The 26802-nt window shown below is 42.1% G+C and overlaps 1 protein-coding gene across 2 annotated transcripts in view; it reads right to left on the reverse strand.

Moving 5' to 3' along the window:
- The window catches only part of BCAS1 (brain enriched myelin associated protein 1), a 71217-nt gene that overhangs the window by 24433 nt on the left and 19982 nt on the right, over nucleotides 1-26802 (reverse strand). The window contains exons 5-9 of one of the 2 annotated variants that reach the window (XM_054981801.1): nucleotides 17313-17468; nucleotides 15074-15118; nucleotides 10016-10156; nucleotides 3112-3147; nucleotides 2574-2801 (exon numbers count right to left, since the gene is read on the reverse strand). In XM_054981801.1, the coding sequence (XP_054837776.1) occupies nucleotides 2574-2801; nucleotides 3112-3147; nucleotides 10016-10156; nucleotides 15074-15118; nucleotides 17313-17468 (606 nt within the window). The remainder of the gene's footprint in view (nucleotides 1-2573; nucleotides 2802-3111; nucleotides 3148-10015; nucleotides 10157-15073; nucleotides 15119-17312; nucleotides 17469-26802) is intronic. The other variant, XM_054981802.1, reaches the window with a different exon arrangement.

A 26802-nucleotide genomic window follows, 5' to 3' on the forward strand; every position in this document is an offset into this window, starting at 1 on the left:
TTTGTCTTTTCGCTCTCGAACACAAAATGCAAAGCCGTAACGCAGTAATGCATCAGACGACAAAAAGAAAACTGCTGGAAGACATCACCCAATCAAAGTTAATATCTAATATTAACAGTGCTTAACTACCGCCATTAAATAAACACTCATAAAAATTGAAATCAAATGGCCCTGCTCACAGAAAGCCTTTGAATAATTTAACCTAACCAGTATTTATGTGGTGCTTGACAAACTTCATCCTCTCCAAATTCACCCTTTTTAACCAATATGTCTTGGACGGGCTTTTGCCATGGCAATTGTAAACCCCCCCCACCCCCCACTACTTTAGCTGTTAATTTTTGCTGCTGCTTCTGTAGTAATGCTATTAGTTCCTCCAGGCCAGACAAACAGTCACCACTTATTTAGGTGCAGAAATTGCTTCTTTCCACAAAGCCGAACACATCCTCAATAAAGCAGAAACTGTCTTCCAGGAGTTCATTTTTTAAACATTATAGCGTAGATCAGATTACAGCTACTGCTGCTACAGCTGTAGCCCAAATGCATCTGTCTCCCAGGCTATGTTGATACAGTGGATTTAGTTTCGTGAGGGATAACAATTGCACCCTGGGAGGAAATTCCAGACTCCCCCTCCCCCTTCATAGAAAACACGGGATCTTCAATTACCCTGAAAACCTAATCAACTGGCTATTTTATGGTTTGCTAAAAATATAATAAGTAATAGGTTTGGAATAATAGGGTAAGAATACTATTGTAGAATCATAGTCCCTTGACTACAGCTGACGATACTACATCAGGAAGACGGCTTTGTGTGGAAATCAAGCTAAAAAAAATCAAAAGGGATATGTTTTACTTTATTCTTGTTTTATGGCAATCTGTTTTGAGCTTTGGAGGATTGAGCAGAATATAGAAGTGGTATAAACAAAGAACCGTTTTGACCTATTCTGCTTTTTACAGATTTTGAAATGGCATACATTGACATGTATTGGGATAAAAAGTAAATTTCTTTTTTTCTCCCTCGCTGGGAAGTTGTGATATCTCTCCTTTTAGTATGCTGTAGCATAGTGGTTAAGTGGTTGGGCTGTGAATCAGCATTCTGCTGCTTTGAGTTCCACAACTGCCATGAGTTTGGTAGCCTTGGGTAAGTCACTCCTCTCAGCCCCATCTCCTCAGCTGTATTGTGGGGATAATAATCACACTGACTTTGTTCACCATTCTGAGTGGGCACTAATCTGTCCAGAACAGTGATATATAAGCACAGTTATTATTATTAATATGGCAACCAGACTGATTTCTGGTGTTAGCCACAGGAAACATAGGATGTTTCGCTAATGAGTTAGAAACCATAGATTTCACCATTATGTTGCCTTACATATTATCTATTGCTTTAAATATATACTCCTGTATCCTACCTGTGCTTTATGTTGTTCAATGTAAGTCCTAGAATTTATTATGTTCTGTTTCAGCAGTTCCTCAACCCTATACTGGATCCTTGCTAATACTATATCTTTGTAAACTTATATTCTTTTACCCCATGACATTGTTTATGGAAATGTTCTTGACACTTTATGGAAATGCCTGCCCTTGTCCTTGCCACTAATTGTACTAATCTCACACTATGTAATCCGCCTTGAGTCTCAGTGAGAAAGGCGGAATATAAATAACATAAATAAGAAAGAAAGAAAGAAAGAAAGAAAGAAAGAAAGAAAGAAAGAAAGAAAGAAAGAAAGAAAGAAAGAAAGAAAGAAAGAAAGAAAGAAAGAAAGAAAGAAAGAAAGAAAGAAAGAAAGAAAGAAAGAAAATAATTTTGTATGAACCCCACAAGTTGTTTCCGGGCTAAATTCAAGTTGCTGATTCTTATCTTAAAGCCCTTTATGGCCTGGGCTCAGGGGATACCCGAGGAAGCATCACCTGAGGGTTGTGCCTCCCATTTCCCACTCCCTAAGCCGACTGTTTCAGGAATAGCTCTCCCACCTTCTGGTCTGGATGTAAGGGCTGATGGATCTTCATTCTCATTTGCATCTGACAAATGAGCTGTCTTATGAAATCTTCTACCCGGGAAAATTTTTTATTGTTCTGTAAAGTGCTACTGGACTGGAATTTAGTTGTGTATGCATGTATGTGACTTAATTTTCCTACTGTCTATCAGTTTGGTGGTAGAAAGGGCCTTTTCTATAGTTACTCCTGGTTATGTGGCATTAGTGGCTTGGATCTAGTACACTGTTTCTGCAGGCAGAAGGAGTTCCGCAACTTTTTCTCCTTCCGCTTCTTCCTGCCACCCAAACTGCACGGCCTCCAAAGCTTTCTGCCCGGAAAAATGCTGCACTGGATCCAAGTCTGTTCCTGTTTGATATTTGCTAGTACTAAGATCTAGTGTGCCTTAAAGATGATCGTTTTTAAATGATCACATGTGCTTTCTTTGGATTCAGCTGCTTTATTGCCTGAGAAAAAGCTTTATAAATCTCTTTCTGGATTGTGTGTGTATATACTCTTCTCTGCCTTGAGAATTGCTGTGTTGAAAAGTGGGCTATAAGTGAAAGAAATGAATATATAACATATCTGGGATCCACACATACCTTTTTCCAAAAGAATTTACTTAGAGGTGTGGGGGTGGAAGCAGATCTCTCCTTTGTCACCTCTTTTGGAATTTCATTGGTGATGATGACGGCTGGTGCTGGTGGCGCTTGCTGTTGGGCTGGAGGTTCAGGGGCTTTTATATTCTGCTTTATTGCCGGAATCTCTTGCGCTGGAGGGATGTTTGCTTCTGATTTCACATTATCAATGGCTACGGGCTGCTCAGTACTCTAGAAGCATGCATAACAAGAATTTGTAAGACCAAAGACAAGTTGGAACAATTTTATACATTACCAATGGGAAAAGATACCACATGATAAGAAGGGGGGGAAATACGCGAAGGAATGTTACCACTTTCACTGGCCTATGCATTCATGCTTATCCTCAAACACTTCAGTGATTAATAAGACAAGCATATGGCAATGACACAGGCTGGACAGTGATTGAATTCTGGACATTTTATTTTTAACCACCAAGCTGAAAAGCATAGCCATTGGAAAGCACGGCTCTCACGATTTTTTTTTCAACAGTGTTACTCACTTGGATATTAGCTGTTTGCTGGGCATCTTTCTTTGACTGAAACGGAGAAAACAAATGCAAAGTCAAGTCATTGGTAAGCTGACATTCCTTAACGGTAGGCAGTATCTGAGATCTTCGTTACTTTCAAGAATCCATTACATCAAGCAGGTTTTGCCTGGTGACTGACATGGGGAACCCTAAACATTTAGGTTTTCACGGACAGTGGATCGAGGTCTAGGATTGAAGTTGTGATGAAGCATTCATACAAATGGTTAGTACACAACACACGTAATCATCTGGTGAATCCAATGCATTGGCCACTAACAGAAATTCACGGGATGTCCCAGTTCTGTAACTATGGTCACCAAAATGAGTGCATTAAATGATCTGTCTATTTTTAACTTCATCTAATAAAAAATTCAGTAGCTTTGGAAAGCATTTCCTACAACATTATTTATTATACCCAGCCATTGGCTTGTGGAGCTGCTCTTCATGTTCTTCAAACATTCATTGCTAATCATGTCAGGAGAGTGACTAAGTTGATTGCTACCACACCCACGTTTCCCAATGTGACATAATTATGACAGGGCACACTAGAATGTGATATAATTCCACAATGACTTTCTGGAGATCACTATCACAAGATATGAGGGTGTGGCACCAAAAACCTTGCAAAAATTGTTCATGGTAGAACGTCCTGACACAATCAATTTGCTGTGAGCAAACTGACTCTTATACTCAAATCTTTAGGCTGTGATCCAAACTTGGAATTAAGATCTGCTCAAACCACTGAAGCTTATTTACAGGTAATAGTAATATGGGTCAGGAAGTTAGTCATTCATCTCTTTGTTGTTGGTTGACAGAAGACAGTACGGCCTATGTGGCAGAAGAATGGTAAGACCAAAATAATTTTCCTGTCTGTTTGAAACTTCTGAATCTCTTTGTGGGGAATAAAATAAAAAAGAGTCCAGTAGCACCTTTAAGACTAACTAACTTTACTGTAGCATAAGCTTTCGAGAATCATAATTCTCGAAATTCTCGAAATTCTCGAATCATAATTCTCGAAATTCTCAAATCATAATTCTCGAAATTCTCAAATCATAATTCTTGAATCATAATTCTCGAATCATAATTCTCGAAAGGTTATGCTACAGTAAAGTTGGTTAGTCTTATAGGTGCCACTGGACTCTTTTCTATTTTGCTACTACAGACTAACACGGCTAACTCCTCTGGATCTATCTTTCTGGGGAATGAATATTCCAGCCTGTTAACGGAAGAGCTGGATTGTATATTCAGTCTCTTCTGCTCTATCAGGCCTAAGTTGGGAGTCATTCTGTTGTTTCATAGTATTTCCAGATCTCTCCAACAAAGAGACCTATGCTTCTAGGGCTAATCAATAAGGCCCAATGGACTGTTTTGCAAATCACAGTTAAAGAATTTTCTTTAAAAGCCTAAAACCTGCTGAATACTTCCTTCTGCTGATAAAACTTAACACAGAGGATCAGATATGCTAAGTTAGCTCCAATGCCTCCTTTTATCTAAGTCTTCCTATAACAGAGAAAGTCTTTCACTGTTGTTGATGGAAGGCTTTGTCCACCAGAGGAAGTCTCAGTGGATAAAGTCTTTGGATTCAATGTAGCAGAAAACAGGTACCGCCTGTGTAGCTCCAATAATGGAATAACATTTTCTTGCCTTCTCCCTCCTGCTGTACTCCACTGAGAGCCCTGAAATGTTGTTCCTGGGGGACATGGAGCCCTCGGGAATAGCATGGATGGGCAAAACTGGGGTGTGCAGAAGGAAGCGGAATCCATTTCTGTCAATGGGACTTTGTTGTGAACAGTTTTTCTAGGATTACTGCTTTGGGATGAAATGGAATACGCAAATGCTAAGACGCATTGCATCCTCCTGATGACATGACTCCAAACCCCACATCTTTAATGGTATTTGATATCATATATCTAAATTCCAACTTGGCCCCACTGCGTGGATCAACAAATATGCAAAATGGGACTGCCCAGGGCTAGAGTAGAAGTTTTTGCAAATGAAAAGCAGCCCCCAACTTTGTAGGGAAAATCTTACATTTAGAGAAAAGTGGAGGGGTGAAATAAAACAAAGAAATTTAAAACTGCCAAGATCTTGTGAGACTAGTTAGCGAGATCATGAAGCCATTTGGGATTGCCTAGGCAACCACATCGCTGAGGTTGTCAGTAGTTGTCTATGCAACCTAAAATGGCCAACAAGATCTTGTGAGCTCTCGTACGATTTTGGTAGTTTCAAGGAGCGATGAAAAGAGAATGAGTGACAGCAGGGATATTGTAGGTGAAGAGGTAAGCTGAGATGAAGTTCAGTTAAGGAGAACAGAGCAAAAGGGGAAGAGAGAGGGGAAGGAAATCCTCCTCTTGCACAAGTCCTTGAGGGTCCCACACTCGAATATTAATATTTTGGAATTAAAAAAACATGTAAAGACAAGTTTTTACATATAACATATAACTGTGTCCAGCTATTAACATCAACGAGAAAATTGATGAGAAAATTAGTTTTTTCTAAAGCAAAAAATATTGCTTTCATTTGTAGTTAGTATTTAATAAAAAAAGACCTGAAAAACAATGCTTTATTGTAAAAAAGCAAAATAGAATAAAGGTGACTTAAGAAGCTACAAGGAGAACAGAAAGAACTAGTGACCGATTCCTGCTCTCCATCATGGGATGTGCAACGAGTGGGATGTACGCAGCCTTTTCTATCTCGTGAATGTTCAGAATGGTTGACAGGTTAAAGCTTTGTGGTTTGAAAAAGCATTTGGGACAATCGGTGATAAATTGTCTCTGCGCCCTGTCTGGCTATGTTGCTTTTCCATACTTTTTTTTTAAAAAAATGATGTTGCTATTTATTTATTTTTAAAATGTTGGAAACTGCCTTCTGATTCTTTCTCAAAGATGGAAAGGCAGGGCATAAATCTTTTAAGTGAATAAATAATGGGGAATTTGGGCATCGCAACCCATGGTGAGAAGCATGTTTTTTCTGAAGCAGGTGAAATTTGTGCATTACTTTGGACATGACAAAGAAGCACGTGTTTGTCAAGTGTAGGGAGATGCATTTAGCTGGGAGACGCTTCTCAGAGGGTTTGTTAATTTCATCTTTGCCTCCCCTAAGACTCTGTCAATTTCACCTCTCCAGTCTAGAACTCTGTGGGATCTCAACCAGAGGGCAGCAAGGAATTAAAATGGGCTGGAGTTGCCTTCCAGAGCCAGGCTTGGATCTGGAGAGATTATAATGCACTGAAGTTTCCCTTCTGGCATTTCACAGCCTCTTTACACAGCTCCAGTGTATAGCAAAGCCCTTGCCCTGCTGCCAGCTCTTTTTAAACTACCCTTTGCATTGCATCTCCTGACACATGTTCTTCACGTGTCACGTCTTGTGTAGAGAGACTCTCACTATTCATGCTCTTTCCTGCATCTTGTTGCAACTGAAACCGTCTGCTGGGGCAAACGTTAGCCTTTGTCTGTTGATAAATATTTGATTTAAGTTTGGTGTGGCACACACAGAGCTCCACGTGAGCAGAGGCTACTCCACTCACACTAGTGTTAAGTTTGGTATGGCACACGTGGAGGTCTGTGTGAGTAGGGGCTGCTCCACTCACTTCAGTGTTGGGGAGATGTAAATGAGGGGGAATGTTGCCTCTCCTCCTTGTTTGTTTAGCCTTCTAGATGGAGAAGGATGAAAGCATGTTAGCTGATATCCTATTAGACTGAACATGTCTGTTCAGAAGTACATATGAATGTGCTGTCAAGTCGCAACCGACTTACGGTGATTCCAGCAAGGGGCTTTCAAGCTAAGTGAAAAACAGAGGTGGTTTGTCATTACCTTTCTCTGCTGAGCAGCTCCAGTCATCCCTGGTGGCCTCCCATCCAAGTTCTGACCATAGCTGACCCTGCTTAGCTTTTGAGATCTCTTGAAATTGGGCTATACCATGCCTCCTTCACTCAGAAGTAACTGCCTCTGAATTATTTGGAACTGATTTCCTTGCAAATACAATTAGAGCTGCTGTATCAAACTTGACCCGATAGGGTGTGGTACTTTGAACTGTTGTGTTAAAGGTATAACTTTTAGCAAAATAGCTGCTTTCCCCCCTTTAAAAACACTATCAAATCGTTTACAGTTTTATAGGATTTCCCTAAGTATCTTTCCCACTGACATTCCGTTACAAATAAATGTACTTTATTATCTAAGCCCCCTACTCACAAAAATTCCATGTGGGTGTCTGAGTGGAATTTTTGCATGAGGTTAATATTTTCCATCTGCATCTCAAGGGTTTTTGTCCCTATACATTCTTGAGGATACAATGTTGCCATTCTTTCCCTTCTACCCCCTTCTGATCAGTGGGTAAAACTATTGAGTTATGGGCAAATTTAACAATACACTGATGGGGTTATACTCAGGAAGCCTAGAATTCTGGACTAACTCAAATCCTATTAAGTTTTGCAAAATGAATCAAGTGTATTTTACTAGTGATATACTCATACTGCTGAAACTAATTAGAGAATATCCATCAATGGCTAGTAGCCATGATGGCTAAATGGAACCGCCAGTTTCAGAAACAGTATACCTTGGAACAGCTGCAAAAAAAGTTTTAGCCTATGTGCCCTATTTGTGGTATTCCTGGGGCCACAATGAGGATCACACCAGATGTAACCTGGTCCAATCCAGAAGGACTCTTAGCTCGGAATATATTTAGTTCCGGAGACTTGGAAATCATATATGGTTTGCAAATTCACATCTACAAATCAACACCTAGATGTGCTCCTACCACTATATGGCTTGCAGATTATCAGCATGTTAAATTATTTCTGGAATATACAATGGGTTTCTGGAGGTTCCTCCAAATAACTAGAGAGAGAGTCTAAACAGAGGCATGCAGTGTTACTCCTTACTCCTGGGCAGAAAGAGTCAGGCAGATGTTCTTTTCAAAAAGCAACATTATTTTCTTACCCAATATAAGAGAATGTGGGATAACTAGTATTCATTTCAGCCAGAGACACAGTAGAGAGGATCCAAAATGGCTTATTCCCCAAAGGTGTGGCATTACAAGCAATACAGAAGTAAAGAACTTTCCGACTGAAGTTAATGCACTAGTAAATTACTGCTGTTTGAAAAGGCAGCTGCCAACGCACCCTGTGGCAGACGCAAGGTCAATCTGCCAGCAGAAACGACTCCTTGCGTTTCCAAAGAGATGATCAGCAGCACTGCGACTTCAGCCTGCTTCCTCCTTGACTCTCAGCAAGGGAATCACAGAACTGACTGCGGCGAAGGGGAGGGGGAGTCAGAGGGAGGGGAAGTGGTGGTTTCCCCGCAGGTGCATCACTGCAGTCACACATCTCTATCTCAAAGCCACAAAAAACTAGAATCCTTGTTGCAAGTGCTGTTAAAAGAGATGGGAGTCAGCTGCTACTGCTAAAGGAGTCTCTTTGGTGCATGAGCAGAAATGTAGCTATAGAAAGTGCTAAAAGTGGACTGTGTAGACCAGTGGAAATGAGTCCCGCAAACAGTTTCCCTGGCTAATGTTAACAACAGTCTGTTCTGCACCTATTGGGTGCATCTTAAAATTGAAATATGGAAAGCAGAAGAAGGCATGCCACTTTCGCAGTAAGAAAAATGCGTCTGCTCTGCTTCGGAATTGTCCAAATGACAGTAAGATTGTTGCCAGCATTTTTTCAATATGATTAATCTAATTCTTGCCACTGTTTGCTCATTTTCTGTAATGTGCCTTGAGTCTCAGTGAGAAAGGCAAGGTATAAATGAGTAAATTTGAATCTTAACAAGCTTTTGTCGGTGTTTTGTGGGATCTCAAATGTGAATAACATAGATGGTTATGGAAGAGTCTAGGCTCTGAATGCTTTGTGAAGCCAGGGATCTATTTTAAGGCACTGGAAAGGCTGGCAGGGGGGGGGGGGAATATCCCCACCTAACTGGGGCTTGGAAATGTGGGAGCAAATTGTATTTCATACATGGAAACTGATAGTTCATTTCGCCAGACGTAAGCCTAAGGGCTTGAACATGTATTGTGATGGTACAGAATTGTGATGGAGAGCTGTACCTCCAACTTAAATATAAATAAACCTATCCACATTCATTGGACATATATGGGTACAACCTATGAGTCCACACATACATGCGAGTACAATGCTGTCCATGTGATCAGGAATATTGCTTTTTCAGAATTCCTGGCTGCACCTACGAATACATGCTCTTATACATGTGTAGGCTCTATACATACTCGGTGATTCCGCACATGTTGGATAATGCACTTCCAATCCTCTTTAGAGATCATTTGGAACGGATTTTTTTGTGTGCGGAACAAAAAATCCACCTCAAACGACTGATAAAGTGCATTATCAAACATGCGTAGAATCAGCCACCTACCAACGAACACATGTAGGTCAGGGCAGAGTTTGTTGTCACAATGCCATCCCTCCATGCATTCCTCATAACATTTAGAAAGGGGGTTAAGGTCTGCATTTTTTGTAATGTTACACATTATCACTCAAAACACAAGATATAAATGCTATTAAATAAGGCAGGCAGTGTGCCTTTTATTCTTCATTGTTTGTCAGATCTAAATTCTAGTTAAAGGAAACAGGTTTTGTTAGCAAAAGGGACTTATGACAATGACATTATGGTTATTATGGTATGTTCAGAAGGATTTATTTTTATTGAACCCTGAATTCACAGATGTTATAAATTTCCAGATTTCCAAAATGCTCAAGATACTTTCTTTCCCTCTCCCCATTGAGATGAGTTTTAGCATGAAAACACCTGCCAAGATTTTGTCCTCCATGTAATCTGATAGCTGCAATGTTTCATTCTGAGTTTAACTAATATTCATCTGTTGCCATTCAGGGTTCTCTTTTTGTTATTCTCCAATACCGACCTTATGCCTAAACAGTTTGCTAAATGTACTGTGTCCTAATCTGGGGCTGTCTGGTTTCTTTTTCTTGGTGCCTTTTGCGTGGGAATCAGCCATCGTCTTCTCAGCAAGCTGTCCTCCGTGGGTCTTGCCTGCTTGAGTTGCCTTGTACAACATCATTCAAAGTTAAGTCCTCATTACAAGTTCCACTTTCTTGTTTACTCACAATATACATAATTGCAGAATTGTAATTCAGTATTACTCACATCCACAGACTATGCCTCACTGAAGATAATTCAGTACATTGTTATTTAATTCCGTTTATTTATTTATTTTTTAAGTTAAGATAAAATTTTAAGATGGGGCATTGGCTCATTGGTTTGCCTACAGAAGGGCTCCGGATCAGCCGTTGGTGTCTCCAGGGAGCAAGGACTGGGAAGGGCCTTTCTCTCCCTGAATCCCTGGAGAGGTACTACCAGTCAGAGAAGAGGGACCAATGAACGGACTCAGTATAGGGGAGCTTCATATATTTAACATCTGGGTACAATTTCCACCATTATTATGTACTGCTGGAGTGCTTTTCAAACATTCTGTTCATTGGCTGGGCCTTGTGAGAATCATGAATCCATTCCCTCCTCCCTGCCCAGAACAATGCTTTCCCAATTCATCTGCTGAGAAACCCCAGGACATTGCAGATGATTCTGGGACAAGATTTAGGACACATGCTCAGATTTTGCAAAGCATTACCTATATGAGAAGAATCCAGTAGGGTTTCTCATTCTCAACACTTTTTGGCAGGGCCTGAACTCAGAGCCAAACTACAAATGATGCCTGACACAGGTTGGACACTTGTCAGCTTCCCTCAAGTTTTGATGGGAAATGTAGGCATCCTGGTCTTGCAGCTTGGCTCTCCATTTAATTGAAGTTTACAGACCAGCAGTCTATGGGAGGGAGAACATGCAGTCAGGAGGGGAGTGCAGGCATCGGGCTCTCGCCAGGCGCCCCCCTTCCCGTCTGCTCGGTGTGTGTGTGGGGTTTCTGTAAACTTCAATTAAATGGAGAGCCAAGCTGTAAGACCAGGATGCCGACATTTCCCATCAAAACTTGAGGGAAGCTGACAAGTGTCCAACCTGTGTCAGGCGTCACCTGTAGCTTGGCTCTCAGTCTTAAAATACCAATGATATGAGGTCCCTTCCTGGCAAGCATTACCATGAATTCTGCATGAATTGAGAGTTGAGGCTGATTCATACCCAACACTATCCCATGACTGGGCATTTCAAAGGGTCATCTGTAATGGAGGATAAGCTGTCTTTGCAGGATGCATTTCTGCCATTATTCATTTATTTGCTTCAGTTATAGTCCATCAGCCTTCAGTCTGCCACTGCTTTTCATTTTATTAACAAAACCTGATAAGTTCCCCCAGAAATGCTAGAAAACCAATGCAATGCTGCAATCCCACTTACTATAAGAGGATTTGGACACAAAGGAATAACTAAGGCATTACCGGTTGCCAAAGTAATATAAATCAGTATGACCTAATGAGCAGTATGTTGGATTTGACCCTGGGAAACTTGAGTTCAAAATTTTGTCAACTGTGGATGCATTAGGTGGCACAAGAATTGCTTTCTTCTAACTCCAGTTCCTTTTCTTTGAAGTGGGATTAACAATGATCTCTGGGTTACTGTGAAGGTAACAAATAGGCATATATATTCTATGAATAATAATAATAATAATAATAATAATAATAATAATTCAAATTAATGAAAGTCAATATTTTAGTTCTCAGTGTGCAATGATATTTGCTAAGAAGGAAACCCATCTCACTGACATCAAACAGGTCAGAGGTCAAGTTCTCCAATGGAAGCCTCTTCAGGCCCTACCAAGAAGCACTGAGGATGAGAAATCCTACTGGATTTCCTTGAAGACAGGGGTCATCAAGTTATGGCACCTTGGACAAATCTGACTCCTTGATCTCTCCTGATGCTTTAGAGCTAAACCAGAAGAGAAGAAGGCTATGAAGGGAGTCGTAGCTGGGCTAGCAGCATTCACCACTGTGTTATTTTACCCCACAACTCTAAACTCTGTTCCATCAGTAATGGAAGACTCTGCACTTCCATTAATTATTCTTAGGTCCTGCACTGTCCATCCCAAAAATTCACAAGAATTTTGTTTGGTAAATGATTTCATAGTGCTGCAAAATAGCAAACAGTCCAGTAGTACCTTTAAGACTAACCAATGTTATTGTAGCATAAGCTTTTGAAAGCCACAGCTCTTCATCACATGCATCTGATGAAGAGAGCTGTGGCTCTCGAAAGTGTATGCTACCATAAAGTTGATTAGTCTTAAAGGTGCTACTGGACTCTTTGCTATTTTGCTACTGCACACTAACACAGCTAACTCCTCTAGATCTATAATACAGCAATGATGTCTAACCTATGGCAGCTGGTAATTGAGCCACAATGGCTACTATTTATTCTATGGGACCAAGAAGATAGTAAACACAGAGACTTTAGGAAATGACCTTGTCTTCTTACTCTCTATTAAAATCATTGGGAACTTGGCACAGGCAGGACTATGACTTTAGAGACAGATTACTTGGAAGCAAATATGGGCTTGGTTTGCTTTGAATGCAAACATGGCTGGATAATTCCTGAAGAACAGGCAAAATCATTCTTGTCCAGAGCACAGCTACAACATAGGTTGGTTGGAACATTCCTTTGGAGTCTGTTTATCAGAAAAAGTTTCTGAGTCTGTTTATCCTCCTGTTTAATAATTTCCAAAGACTAGCCTACAAGAATGCCTAGTTTCAGTAGTCTCCCAGGCGATGATATTGTCCATAAAGTAGTCCAAGGGAGGGAATGGTCAGCCTCGTAATAAAGTTTGCACCAGAAATGACTTCACAGTACTATATATAAAATATGTACATTTAGATATTACATGTAAAATCCAAAAGATCCATAACATTTCAGTAGAAAGTATATTTTACAAAATGAAACTTTTCTGGTTGGACTGTCTGAGACCAGGTAACTGATTTAGTACCCATAGACGGCTACCAGTTCCCCACCCCTGACCTAGATCTACATGAAACAAAAAACTTCCCTGTGTATGTAAAAACAAGCAAACAGTAATTTCATGGCAAGAATGCATGCAATAAACAGGACTTTGGGAGGAGGGTTGGCTGTTGTGTAGGCTTAAAGGCATGGCAAGTATGTGGAAGATAACATTGAACATGTGATTTCTTACTTGGAAATTCATAATCAAAATAAGAACAAAGCTGGATGAATTTTGCATGAGTGCTAGAATTGCCAACTTTTGGTTGGGAAATTCCTGGAAATTTGAGTGTGGGACATGGGGAAAGCAGAGTTGGGAGGGGAGAGGAACCTCGGCCATAGAGTCCACCTTCTAAACCAGCCGTTTTCTCCAGGGGAACAGACCTCTCTAGTCTGGAGATCAGTTGTAATTATGGAAGATCTCCAGGAAGGTGGTAGCCCTAGTGAGTTCAGAGCCTTCCATGGATCCACACTCATCCGTTCTTGGAAGGATGTATAAACTTCCAAACTGAATCAAACTCAATAGTTGGTTGTTTGTTTCCAGGAGAAGCTGGTGGTGCTGATTAGCTGGCCTTGTGACAATCAAGAAGCAACTTACTCTGCTCTTACCTAGAGCGGTGCTTCAAAGGTGGTGGTTGTTTTTTAAATATCCGCTTTCCAAAAAACAGTGCACCAAATATGGATAATTGTGCAAGGCACTGGGGAAAAGTTTTTTCAAAGTATGAGGGGAGGAGCAAAAAACAATACTGACTTTGGAGACTGAAACATGTGTCCATAGAAGAGCAAAAGCAGGAGCAAGCAGAGTTAGCCCCACAGTAGAAAAAACAGCATCTGCTCATGGACTAAGATGCACCTGTCTTTACTCCAAATGGGATAACAGCTGGAAGATTTATCGTACACCCTCATGTCTGACTCCCTAACTAAAAAGAAAACCTTGCTCACAACAAAAATAAATTGCAAACTTAATTGTCCAGTTTATTTGCAGGCGAGGCACTTGCGGGAATGGAGCTTTTGATAAAGAAGCATGGTCTTCCAATGAAGGGTCATAGCTCAAAGGACGTGCTCTGGCTGTGAAAGGTCCCTGGAACAGTACACAGCATTTCCACTTAAACAGATCTTAGGTACCAGGGCCAGGAAAGATTTCTTCCTAAGGGCCCTATTTAAATGGGGGGAAATCACATATTTCCACATATGCATCCACCTGCCCATATCTAAAGTGTGTGTGGTACAAAAAAGGATCACACAAGGAAGGAGAGATACACCCAGTCTTCTCTGATGCTTTACCAGGTTAAAATTGCCATTCAGCTGTATCCTGATGCAGTCAACATTTTCCTTACAATCTTACTCACTTTTGCTATTGGTGCCAAGAGGTGGCGGTGGTGCTGAAATCAATGGAGCACAGTAAGATAGGGCATGGGGGAAGATTGAGCATCCTTTACCTATATATTCAACATTTTATTGAAAAATAGACACTAACAACCTGTGCTTTAGTGATGAATGGGCAGAGAAATGTATAAGATACAAGGATCCCCTCATCAAATCTAGGGTTGCCTTAAGACCCTAAGAAAACTCAGGTCTGCCACCAAGTATTTTAATTTATTTATATTTTTATTTTACCCTTTTCTTCCAACGGCTCAGAACAGCATCCACATAATGTTTGGGGAGGAGTATAAGGCATAGGGGCTGCTTCATATGTGCACGGTGTCACTTGAATGACCCGCATGTGTGAATGTGCCAATCATATGTGTAATGGATTGATAAGAGTGTCAAATTTTGACTGAGAAGACTCAGGTTAAAATGGCCATTCAGCTATGTTGCTGACAATGGTCCAGTCCCTGTTCTAGGATGCTATCTGGAGCTTGATGGAGGAAAGGGAAGGTAAAAGGGTGAACTTTTGTATCACACAATACCTACCCAAACACAATTATTTTCAATGAAACCCGTTTACATATTCAGCTGAGACAGGCATGCATGAACCAGCGCAAAAAACATGTACTAATCCAGATTAGACAGAAACAAACAAAACACTCACCTTGTCCTCTGTATCACTCTTGGAATCCGCTTTACTTGGAGAAACCTGAATAACCAAGAAAACAAAAATAACCCATGGAATGCGCGTCATCAAATAAGTGAAAGTATGTGAAGAATGATTGTCAATCTAGGACCAAAGGCAAAAATTATAGATATGCGCATTTAAAACTAAGGATAGACGTGGGGGAAAGGATAAGGACCGCACAGGGAGATAGCTGTCTTCTTCAATATGTCCCCATGTGCCAAATATGATCTTCAGGCTGCCACCGGCTGACCTTGACTTATGGTGGCCCACCTGGCATCAATCAGATCTTGGGCCTTTTCTATTGTGGCTCCCGCTTTGTGGAATGGGCCCTCTGAAGAAATAAGGGGGACCCCCCTCCCACACTGGAAATATGCAAGGTGTTATGCAAGGCTTGCCTGTTGGCCAGGGGGTTTGATGGGGCAGGCATCTTTCCTTTTTCAGAGGGGGGGAGGAGCATTTGTGATTTTTATTCTATTTATGTTTAATCTCTAATGTCTGAACTGTTTTTGTATGCCTTCTTGAGCCAAAAGGAAAAGCAGGGTAGAAATGGTTTAACAAATAAAGAAAGTTAGGGCATCAACTAACAGGGCCACCCTAAGACTGCTTTCCTGGGAGTAAGTCCCACTGAATAGACTTGATTAAGATTCTCAATAAACCTGCTCGGGATTTTGTATATTCTGTATATTATATTTTTCCTGTGTTTCTTCTTACTCGTATCTGCTCGGCTCCTGTGAACCAGATATGAGCTGGGAGTTCCGTGCTTAGAATTTAATTCTCGTGTGTGCCCTGGCCTGATTTGGATTGGGATTCTGGCCCATGGGGAGAGGTAGCTTTAGCATTCACCCTGAACTGTTTTCTTATCTGAAACAGGCCACTGTTTCCCATGTTGAGAAGACTAATATGCAGTGATAGGCTACATGTAAGTTTTCCCAAATAGCAAATCCCCAGGGACCTTTCAGGTCAGGAAAAGGGGAAGCCCTTGCACATTGTGGCCCCTATCCCAATTGGATATGATTAGAAATTTAAGTTCAATTTTCCAGCACATGCCTGGTCAACAGTACTGAGCAGACATGGCAGGGGCACAAGGACATTGTAACCTACAGGTAGACTCTTAAAACACAAGGAAGAATGTCTCCAAAAGCAGATTTGACAGAAAACTCTCAGGTCCCAGATAGATAATAGGAGTTTTTGCCCCCAGAATGAGAGTACATTCATGGAGGAGATCCAGAGGAGTTAGCCATGTTAGTCTGTAGTTGCAAAATAGTAAAAAGTGCTACTGGATTTTTTACTGTTCATGGAGGAGAGTGCTAAGTTGAAACTCTGTATGGAGAGGCAGTAGACAGCTGAACATCACCAACATGTGGTAGACGTGTTGATTGTTTAAATTATTTTTTAATATCATTCCCCTAGAAAGTTCAGGGAAACATGCAGGGTTCCTCATAACAACCCTATAAGATTGGATTCTCTATTGTTGGAAATCAGTTGTTGGATTAGCTCGACCCTTGATCGGATCCAGACAAACAATTCTTACGTTCTTGAATAAGCTGAATTAATTTCTGGAATGTTCATATGAGAATGTGGCTAATGAGTCTAAAAGACAGAGCCAAACATAAGTTGGAGAGTTTCTAAGTCTTCAATAAAATGATAGTGTGCCTTGGTTGGTAATATTTCCTGTTAACTTGCACGGATATTTGATTAGATTTACTACAGCCGTTCCATTCTGTAACACTGAATTCTCTTATCTGTGCTCTATTGGGTAGCATTTGCACTGTGAAGAGCTGATGATTTTGTTCTGATTTTCACAGTTAATAATAAAAAGGTCAACAAACCATCAACATATATTTCTTGTAGCTTAAACATTCCTTTTAAGACAAATAGTTCTTTGCTTTAGCTAATAATTCCTGGTACTCTTACTGGGTTGTATCTTACCAGTCCACTTAACTAATGGTGACAATTTCTTCCAACACCAGGAATCTTCCTCTAATGCGAGACGATCTTTAGCTGATCAGACTGTTGAATACCACCCAGTATTTCAATATTAAATGTCCCTCATTTCGCATCCAGACTCAAATTTCTGTAACTTGTATTAATTTCTGCTCTGCCTGACAGGAAGTATTCCCTCTCCTTGACATTTCCCTCCACATCTGCATAAAAGATACTGAAACAAACTGCACAACTCCAACACAACAGAGTAAAATTGAAGAAAAAGTCTTACCAGGGTTTTAAAGAAACTCATGACGCTGTTATAGTCTGTTCCGGACGCTGTTTTCACGTTCTCTGGTTTTACCTCTTCTTGGGCAATATCCTCAGAGGCCAAGCAATCGACTCCCAGAGACTCCTGCTGCACAGGGTTTTCTTCACACGCTATGTCCTGCAAAAAGGGAGCACCCGTCCTTCAGTCCCTTGCTCGCTGAATACCCAGCAGAAGATTGTAAAAGTAAACTGTTTGCCACTTGCATCAATCCGCTCTCTGAGTCACAATCCTAATTCCATCCATATTTCTTCAGCCTACATGGCCAGAACAATTGGCCATCTATGCTAGCTGTGTCTAATATATGCAGTATTTGCTACTGGCTGGGGGAACATTGTTCCGAATGCTAGAGGACAACAAATACAAGAAGTCAAGTTGCATGTGGCACTCTGAACAAACCGCCTCTTCTGTTCAGTGCAGCTGAACACTGAATAGTAAGTGACACGTGGCTCCAGGTTGGGTCTTCTTGAATCCTTCGTGTCAGATCACAACAGGCATTGGGAACTGTTAGTGTTCCGTTCACCACCCTTTACAGAAAGGATGGCTTAGGAGAATTCTGTTTAGATTTCATTTATTTGTTATTGTTTAGTTTTGGCTAAAAAGTCCGTCCAGGAAGTTACTGTGAACCTCGATGGGACCACAGGTATTCTAGTATCTATCTAGTACATTTTTATCCACTACCCTTCTGCCAAGGAGCTCAGGTAACATCCGCTGTTCCCCCATCTCCAATTTTTTGTCAAAACAGTCCTGTGAGGGAAGTTAGGTGTGTCTGGCCCAACGTCATGCAGTGAGCTTCATAACAGAGGAAGGACTTGAACCCAAGCCTCCTAGATCTCCATTACCCAATGCTGGTTCTTTAGACCAAGAGGATCAACAGTATAAGTAGAGTCACAATTAGGAGGTACTTCAGAAAAGATCTCTCTGGTGCCAAACCAACCACCAATAAATCCCTGCCAACCATCTCTCAGAGGGGAGTATTCTATCCAATGCCTTTAGGTAATCTAGGCCATGAACTTGGGTGGCAAACCTACCAGAGATCTCTGCTGGAGATGCTGCTGTCCCTTGACTTTCAGGAAAAGCCATACGTGAAACTCCCTTATACCCAGAGTTAGACTGTTGATTCTCTAGAGATCCCTCCCAAACAACTGGGATTGTGGCTACGATCTGATGCATAGAAAACATGTACTTTGTCCTGTGGTTTGGGTTTTCCATCTCTCCTGAAGAGTCAGACCTATTAATAGGGACCATTAAATGTCTGAACATAAAGTCAGCAGCCTTATCCTTCATGCCAAGTTTAGACAGCTAATCCAAAATTGGCAACTATTCATTTTCACACAGTTCTCTGAAAAACCAGGACTCCCTCCCTCTAGATTCTTACTTGAGCACAGAGGATCACGTGACCGTTCTGAATGCGAAGAATGTACCGCTCTTAGCGAGGTCTTGCATGACAATTATATTCTTAACCTTTCCCTGCCTTATAAATTAGCATTCCATTTTAGCTGAAGAACCATTCCAGATAATTTAAGCCACGTCTCAACCTTCTGTACCCTCCGAGCAGCAGAAAGGGCTTTGTTCCTTGTTACTAAGATACTTGTTCCCCAGCTATACGACCAAAGCTTGCAGTAATATCTGGCTGCCACGTAGCTTCCCATACTCAACTACAGATACAGCAGCAAGGCAATGGCTCAGTTCAGACATAATGTAAAGCCACGTTCATTGGTTAGTTGATCGTTTGAATGAAGGTCACTCCATAACTAGTGTTAGTTAGGGATTGTCAAACCAGGCTCTATAGCCAGGATTTAAAATGGGTTCATTAACTACAGTGGATCTTAATGGTGTTGTGTGACGTACAAACACAAGCATCCTGGTTCATCCCCGGTTTATTCACTGGGGTCACCTTCCCAAACTACTGCAAAAAAGTAATGAAACCAGCTTTTGTAGATGCCAACAAAATTTGTTGATGTGGATCATAGTTTCATGCAATGTCTAAAATGAGCCAATGGAAAAATCCTATGTACCACCATCAGCAGGTACTAGCAGAGGCGGGTGTGTTTGACCTTCCCCTTCTACCAACAAGTCCAGTGGGCCCTGAAAAGATGGCACTGGGTATTAGGGAACCTATAGCCATACAATGTCGGCAGCTTCAATGAGGAAGGAACAGCAAGCTAAACTGCCCTCATCTGTCTCTTCCAGCGGAAGAGCTGCTGGCAAAAGAGACAGGAGAAGCAACTTTTCTCACTTTCCCCTCCTCGCTGCAGCACAGCTTTTGTTCACATGGCTCTCCCAACCATCAGCATTACCTTTCCAGGGCTCACAGGGGGCTGCTGAGGACAGGAAAGAAAAGGCCAGGAAAATCCGCCAGTACCTTACACAGGCAGTGTGTAAGATCCAAGCTAGCAGGCCCATTATAACCAACAATAATCTGAAGAAAGTGCATCACTATCAAACACCATCCATCTATTAATGTATTTTGAGAGCTACTCTTCAATGAGTGGTATACGTTTATACTGGGAGAATGAGCCATAGAAGTATTTTTAGCTGCGTATTATAAAACATACCAAATGGCCATTGTGCATGTGTGACTATTGGTGCTGTCCAGGCTAGCCCAAGTTTGTCAGATCTCAGAAGCTATGCAGGGTTGGTTCTGGTTAATACTTGGATGGGAGACCACCGAGAGAGTCCAGGATCACTATGCAGAGGCAGGCAATGGGCAACCACCTTTTGTTTATCTTTTACCTTGGAAAGGTAAAACCATGTGGGGTTGCCGTATGTCAGCTTTAACTTGACAACACCTTAGACACACACACAGATAGGATTGCTTAATCACCATCCCACTGGAGGAAGGACCACCACTGGGAAAAATCCACATAGGTAGTACTGCCCATGTGGTTGTGGTATTCACACTTCAGTGAAGTCCCTGCCCCAAAGGGCATGAGTGTGCATGATCATGGGAATTGGAGGACAATTCATGACAAACTGGATCATGGGAATTGGAGAATGTTTCACGACAAACTGGAGGAAACTGGGTTCAAATGAAGGGTGTTTGGCAAGCTCAGCAGCAGTTTGCTTCATGCAGTCCTCCTCACAGATGAAAGAATCCAGGGTATGGTGCTTTTGTATGAGAGAGTTGCAAACAAAAGGATTTGTTTTAGGATCCCCCCACCTCTCTCCTTTAAGATTCAAGGTCACGATCCACCTCAATGTGTTAAAGACTTCAGAGGGAGCAAGGGGTGTCCTAGGATATGTTCTTCAGGCAACCCTATTTCTAGGGAGTATGTCCCATTGATCTAAGCCTAAAAGTTTCTCTTTGGTGTCTAGGGGCCAAGCTACAAGTGACGAATGACACTTGAACGGCAAGTGAACAGACTAGTGATCGAGTGGAGTGCAAGTGAACAGGGAGGAATACATGTGAGTCTGTTCACTCGCCATTCAAGTGTCATTCGTCACTTGTAGCTTGGCCCTAGGCTTCTTCCGATCCTCTTCTCCAAGGAACCTTCCTCTGCCCACAAGTTGCATGCTGTGTAAGTGTTCCTGCTCTGCAGCATCCACCACTACCACCACCCTGATTGCCAAACATCCTGATACAAGAAGCAAAGAAAGACATTTGTTTTCTTCTTTCCACAGCTGATTCCTACAAAGCACAGATGCCAGGTCAGGGTCCAAAGTTCAGCATCGACACCTGTTACGTGTCCGCCCCCTGCTTTTCCACTCCTCCCTCTTCTTTTCTCTGCCTGTCTGGCAGCAGCTCTTAATTGATTTCATAGCAGCTGATGCTTTGCAGACAAAAAGAAGGAGCCTCTCAAAACACATGCCCGGACTCATGAGTGGAGGCTCTTCCCCTGCCCTATTCGTTGACTTTGCAAAAGCTTGTCCTGGGGTGACTTCTGTTAGTCAGACGATTCTAACGATTTCCTTGGCTTAAACAAACCCTTGAGAATACAGCAGCAACTCATCAGTATCCTTCTTGAGCCTGTATCAGTCTGAGACCAGGACACATAGGTTGCAATCCTAAGCATTACTAGGGGAATGCCCAATGGAATTCAGTGTGATTTACTTCTAAGTAGACATAAGTGCTTAGATTTGTACTGATCCTGCCTGGCTATTAGGATAAGAACAGAAGAAGAACAATGTGCAGGTGCCACCCTGCACTTGGGTGAAATCAAGAGCAGCCCATACATGGGCTTTCTCTGTGGTGGCCTCCTATCCTGCGGAATGGCTGGAAAGGCCTGCCTGAGGAGGCCAGGCGAGCCCCCACTCTGCTGGCTTTCCACAAACGATGCAAAACCGAATTATTCAAAAAGGCTTTTTACTCAGATAGGAGGGCTGTATTGTAGGGTGGGTGGGTGGGGGTCTCAGATGATTTGCTAATCAGTTAGGGACCACAGACTTCACCACTATGTTGCTTTACGTATTTCTCATTTACTTTCAATATGTGGCCCTACCTGTGTTGTCTAATGTCAGTGCCAGGATTGCTTATGTTCTTTTTCAGCATTTCTTCAACTCTGTATCGGATTCTTGCTAATGCTATCTATGTCTTTGTAAACTTGTATTTATTTTATAGGCCTCTATCATGTTTCCTCTACTGATCTTTTCTGGATAGTTCCCGTTTGTCCTCAGCTTCTAACAAAGGTGGATGGTACAAAAGAGGGCATTTTCTGTGGTGGTACCCCAGTGGACATTCAGCAGTTCTTAGCTTTGCTAATTTTAATGCTTAGCTTAAATTGCTCCTTTTCACTCATGGTTTTTAAATGATTTGCGGAGGTGGTACATGTGTTTGGTCACAGACAGGGATTTTTAATTGTTGTATAGGCTGTTAATTACGTAATTAATTTCACATTTATTTGATTTTTGTTTTCATTGTTGTTTTTAGAAAAAGGTTTGATGATGTCAGCCGCCACATGAACCCACATGAATTAAGAGCGCAATATAAACTTTTAAAGAACATAAATAAATTTCTAGTTTTCAAGATGATTCTGTGGGGGATAGAAGGGAAGCCCTGTGTTGTAAATTTTTGTGTTTAAACAACCAGGAAAGAATTTGCCACAGCCCTGGGGAGGGGTGGTGGTGTCTGGCTCTAGCCACATGATTTAAAAGCAAAAGGTGTGTTACGCTACAAAGAGCATAATTGTCCTATAATAACTTGTCAGACTTAATAGTTCAAAGTACTTTGCTTTAGTGCTCATAAAGATGCATTTTCAGGCATGAGAAATCAAGTCAAGATATGTCCGTCTCCCAGGTACAAATTGAATCAGGAGAGTTGGCTGAAACCTCTGAAATAGAGGGCTGTATCTATGGTCTTCAGAGATGGCCCAGGCTAGCCTGATTTTGTCAGATCTTGAAATTTAAATAGGGTCAGCTCTGATTCGAACTTGGAAGGGAGACGATCAAGGAAGCCCAGGCTTGCTATACAGAGGCAGGCAATGGTAAATCACTTCTGGGTTGAATCCACACGTACCGGCATAGCACTAAACAGAATGCCAGCATCTTCCTAGCGCGATTTCTGACGTTATCGTGCCACGATGCCGCTCTCATGGCGCAATGACGTCAGAAATCACGCTAGGAAGACGCTGGCATTCCAACAGTTTAGTGCTATGCCGGAACGTGTGGATTCAGCCCTGAACTTTTCTTGCCTTGAAAACCCTATGGTGTTCCCCTAAGTCATTTGTGAATTGAAAGGTTTTATTCCAGATTTGATTCCCTATCCCTCCGCTTGAAGCCAGCTGGGTAACCTTGGGTCAGTCGCAGCTCTTCCAGAGTTGTGGCAAGACAAACACAACTTGAGACTCCTTCCTTCTGCACTGAGTGGGATGCATACCTAGGTCTGTCTGTCTTATCAACTTATCTACCCACCTACTTACCACCTGCTTTTCCTCCTCCCATCTGGACACAAAGCAGCTTCCAACACTCTGACAACAACCCTGTGAGGTAGGTTAGGTTGAAAGAGAATGACTAGCCCGAGGTCACCCAGCAAGCTTTCCTGGCAGAGTGAGGATTTCATCCTGGGTCTTCCAGATCTCAGTCTAACATTTTAAATATTACAACATGCTTGGTTTAGAAATTCTGGCAGATGTGCTGGAGATATGTAATAAAGATGATAAGGCTTTCCTGTTTAGAACAATATGTATAGGTCTTTATGTAATTTGCAAAAATACTTTTTGGTACATTGTTCAGACTGTTCATTGCCTTGGTTTCCCCCTTCATCCTATTTATATGGAGAATAGTTTACATATTATTAAAAAGAGAGTGGGATTTCAGTGGGCTGGGGACAGCAATGCGTGTGAAATCTTGCATGCATGGAATTGCAGGATAACAAAAGTCCCCCTTTGCTTCATGAAAAGATAATGGAAGGAGAATTCATTTTCAGGCTGGCATACGGAGAGTTAAAGGCATCAGTTGAAGGTGACAGCCTCCCGAAGATAATCACTCCCTAACATTTGCAAACTGAGGGCCAAGCTACAAGTGACGAATGACACTTGAACAGCAAGCGGATTGAGTGGAGTGCAAGTGAACAGGGAGAAATACACTTGCCGTTCAAGTGCCATTCGTCACTTGTAGCTTCGCCCTGATTTCCAAAAAATATGCAGAACAATGGTTTCGAGAAACTTCATGCAACAGTTAAAAGTAGATGCCAGGAAGCAGTGAAAATACTTTCAAAAGGGGAAAAAATGCAAAGAAGATCGTCTTTTCCATGCCACATTAGTAACAAAACCAATGAAGTTATAAATAAGGAAGAACTGTGGAACTATTGCATTGAAGAGGTAGGGTGAAAATAAAAATAGTATATTATTAAGCAAAATTAACGCTGTAAGAGCACTGGCATTGGCAAAGGAACTAATGCCTAAATGGACTAATGAAGTTCCTGGGAGTAACATATGGCTTGTAACGTTAGTAATCTGCCCCTAAAATGTGTTTCTACTGTCTCAGCAAGAGGCAGCTTTGTCAAAAGGAGCCAACGACTGAATGAAATCCCCTGAGTATAGAGCTACTCATTTAACATTATTGCTCCAAGCAGAGTTGCCAGATCTGGGTGGGAGCAGAGCCTGGAGAAGTTGGGGTTTGGGAAGGAGAGGGGTTTCAGCAAGGTATAATACAGCCCACCCCCCAAAGCATGCATTTTCTTTGGAGAACAGATTTCTGTAGTCTGTCCATTGTAATTCCAGGAGATGTCCAGGTCCCACTTGATGCTGGCAACCCTAGTGCCAGGCCTGGTACAAACTTGTAACACAAAGCTACAAACACACATGATCCTGTCCCATCATGAAAGGGACGTTGTTATTCCATTTCTGAAATGATGTACTTATACCATGTCATGGCTGTGGGAGTGTAACATGGGCCCTCTGGGACACCTAGGCCATTTATCACCCATTCCCATTGGGCCCTGACTCATTCATCTGACTATGGCCAGTGTGGCAAAGTAGCTAGAATGCTGGCCAAAGATTTGGGAAACCCAGGTTCAAATTCCCACTCTGCCATAAAGCTCACTAGATGACCTTTTGGGCAGTCATTCACTCTATCCTACTTCACAGGGTTGCTGTGAGGATAAAAATGGGGGTGAAGAGAATAGTGCATACTACCTTGAGCCATTTCAAGGACAACTGGGATAAAAATAGACAGGGAGCCCTAGCATTGTTCCAGTATCTTCAGCATTGGTGAACAGGAAAGAAAATCCAAAATATGTACTTAATAATATTTACAGAGAAAGTGTGACCAAGAGGCAGAATACTGGAAACTAGCTACTGTTCTGAGGAAGCTAAACTGGTAACTTGAGAGCCAGCATGGTGCAGTGGTTGAATTGTTGGACTAGGGTCTGGGAGACCCTGGTTTAAACTTCCACTCTGCCACTTAAATTCATTAGCCTCTTAGCCTAGTGCCTGGCACTAGGGTTGCTGGGTCCCCCTGGCAACCAGCAGGAGGATAGGGAGTGGCAAGGTGGCAGGAACGTACTGGGGCATGTGAAGCTGTTGCTACTGCTTTGGCCATAGTTAAAGAATCAGTCTCAGCATGACACCATCCTTTTTGGGTTGTGCTAGAAGTGATGTCATCGGCCGGGGAGAACAGGCTCATGATCCCGCCCCATTTTTCTGGCCTACCTCCTTCTACGTGTTCAGCTGATGATGGGCATGCATAGACAAGCGTTACCAGAAGATTGCTTATCGTAAGCAGGCAGCTGGCAAGCCCACCTGGCCCCTCAGGAGGATTTGGGTGGAGGGCACCACACTGGCATTCGACATAACTGCTGGCAAAATGTTGGGGGCAACACCTTAGGTTTTACCCCCAGTCTCTGGTTAAACCTAGACCTAGAGTTACCAGGTCCCTCTAGCTTCCCAGTGGGAGGTGGTGGACCCAGTACTTACCTTTCCGGCCTTCCTATGATCCTCTTCGTGCATGCGCTTTGTGCGCTTGGGCCCCAGGAGTGACATCATTGAGGCACCCCTGGAGCATGCCTGGGAGGCCTATTCCCGCGCCTTTCCCCTCTGCTGGCCAGAGGAATGGTGGCTGGGGTGGGGGGAATGTCATGAAGTTAGTACCACTGTTTTTTTGCTGGAAGTGACATCGTGACATCACATGCAGTCGCACTCACCCAATTTTCTCCCTCACTGGCCTTTGAGGTACTGACGGGCAACGGGAGATTGCCAGAAGGTCTCTCACCATAGTGGAGACATAGTATCCCTGCCACAAACTAACCTACCTCACACGGTGGTTGTTGTTAGGATAAAATGGAGGACAGGAGAATAAGGGTGTAAGCTGCCTCAGGTCCCCCCTTGAGGAGAAAGGGGGGTATAAATGTCTAAACAAATCACAATTTGTTGCGTAATGATATCTTTTGAAAAAAAGAAAAAAATGAAGAAATCTATAGCGCTAAAAGAAGAAATATTAGTCCTGCAAGTTCAATATTCTAGTCTGTACCTGTTGAGAGGTCACTATCAGTTCTACCATTTGGGGGCATGAAGGTGGGAAACGGACCCATATGAAAAGAATGCGTTTCTGCCAAGACTTCTTTGTTCATGGAGAAGCACAGCTTAGTCAGTGAAAAGTTTCAGGCACATCATTTACCTTGGCTTGAATAGTAAATGCTTCATCGATTCATGAATCCGGTCCTTGTTTTAATTATGCAGCTTCCTGAATGTAGTTTTGTGGGGCTTGAAAATAAGACTGTGGTTCACCAAACACAGAATTGCCTGTGTCCTTCCTGGACCAAAACTGAACAGGGAGGACTCTCTCTCTCTCTCTCTCTCTCTCTCTCTCTGCATTACTTGTTGTTTGTTGAAATTATAGCGGAGGGAGCTTTGATGTGATTCAGCTCCCACAGAAGATAAAAGAGTGATGTGTGCCTGGAGTAAAATCTGGATAATTATGATTATATCAAACATTTAGTCTCCCAGTATAAATATATCATCCATATAATCAGAAATTAGGCTGTCTGCCAGTGGTCAGGGAAAGAAACCAGTTTTAT

The sequence above is a fragment of the Eublepharis macularius genome, chromosome 5, assembly GCF_028583425.1.
Source record: "Eublepharis macularius isolate TG4126 chromosome 5, MPM_Emac_v1.0, whole genome shotgun sequence".
Classification (NCBI taxonomy): domain Eukaryota; kingdom Metazoa; phylum Chordata; class Lepidosauria; order Squamata; family Eublepharidae; genus Eublepharis; species Eublepharis macularius.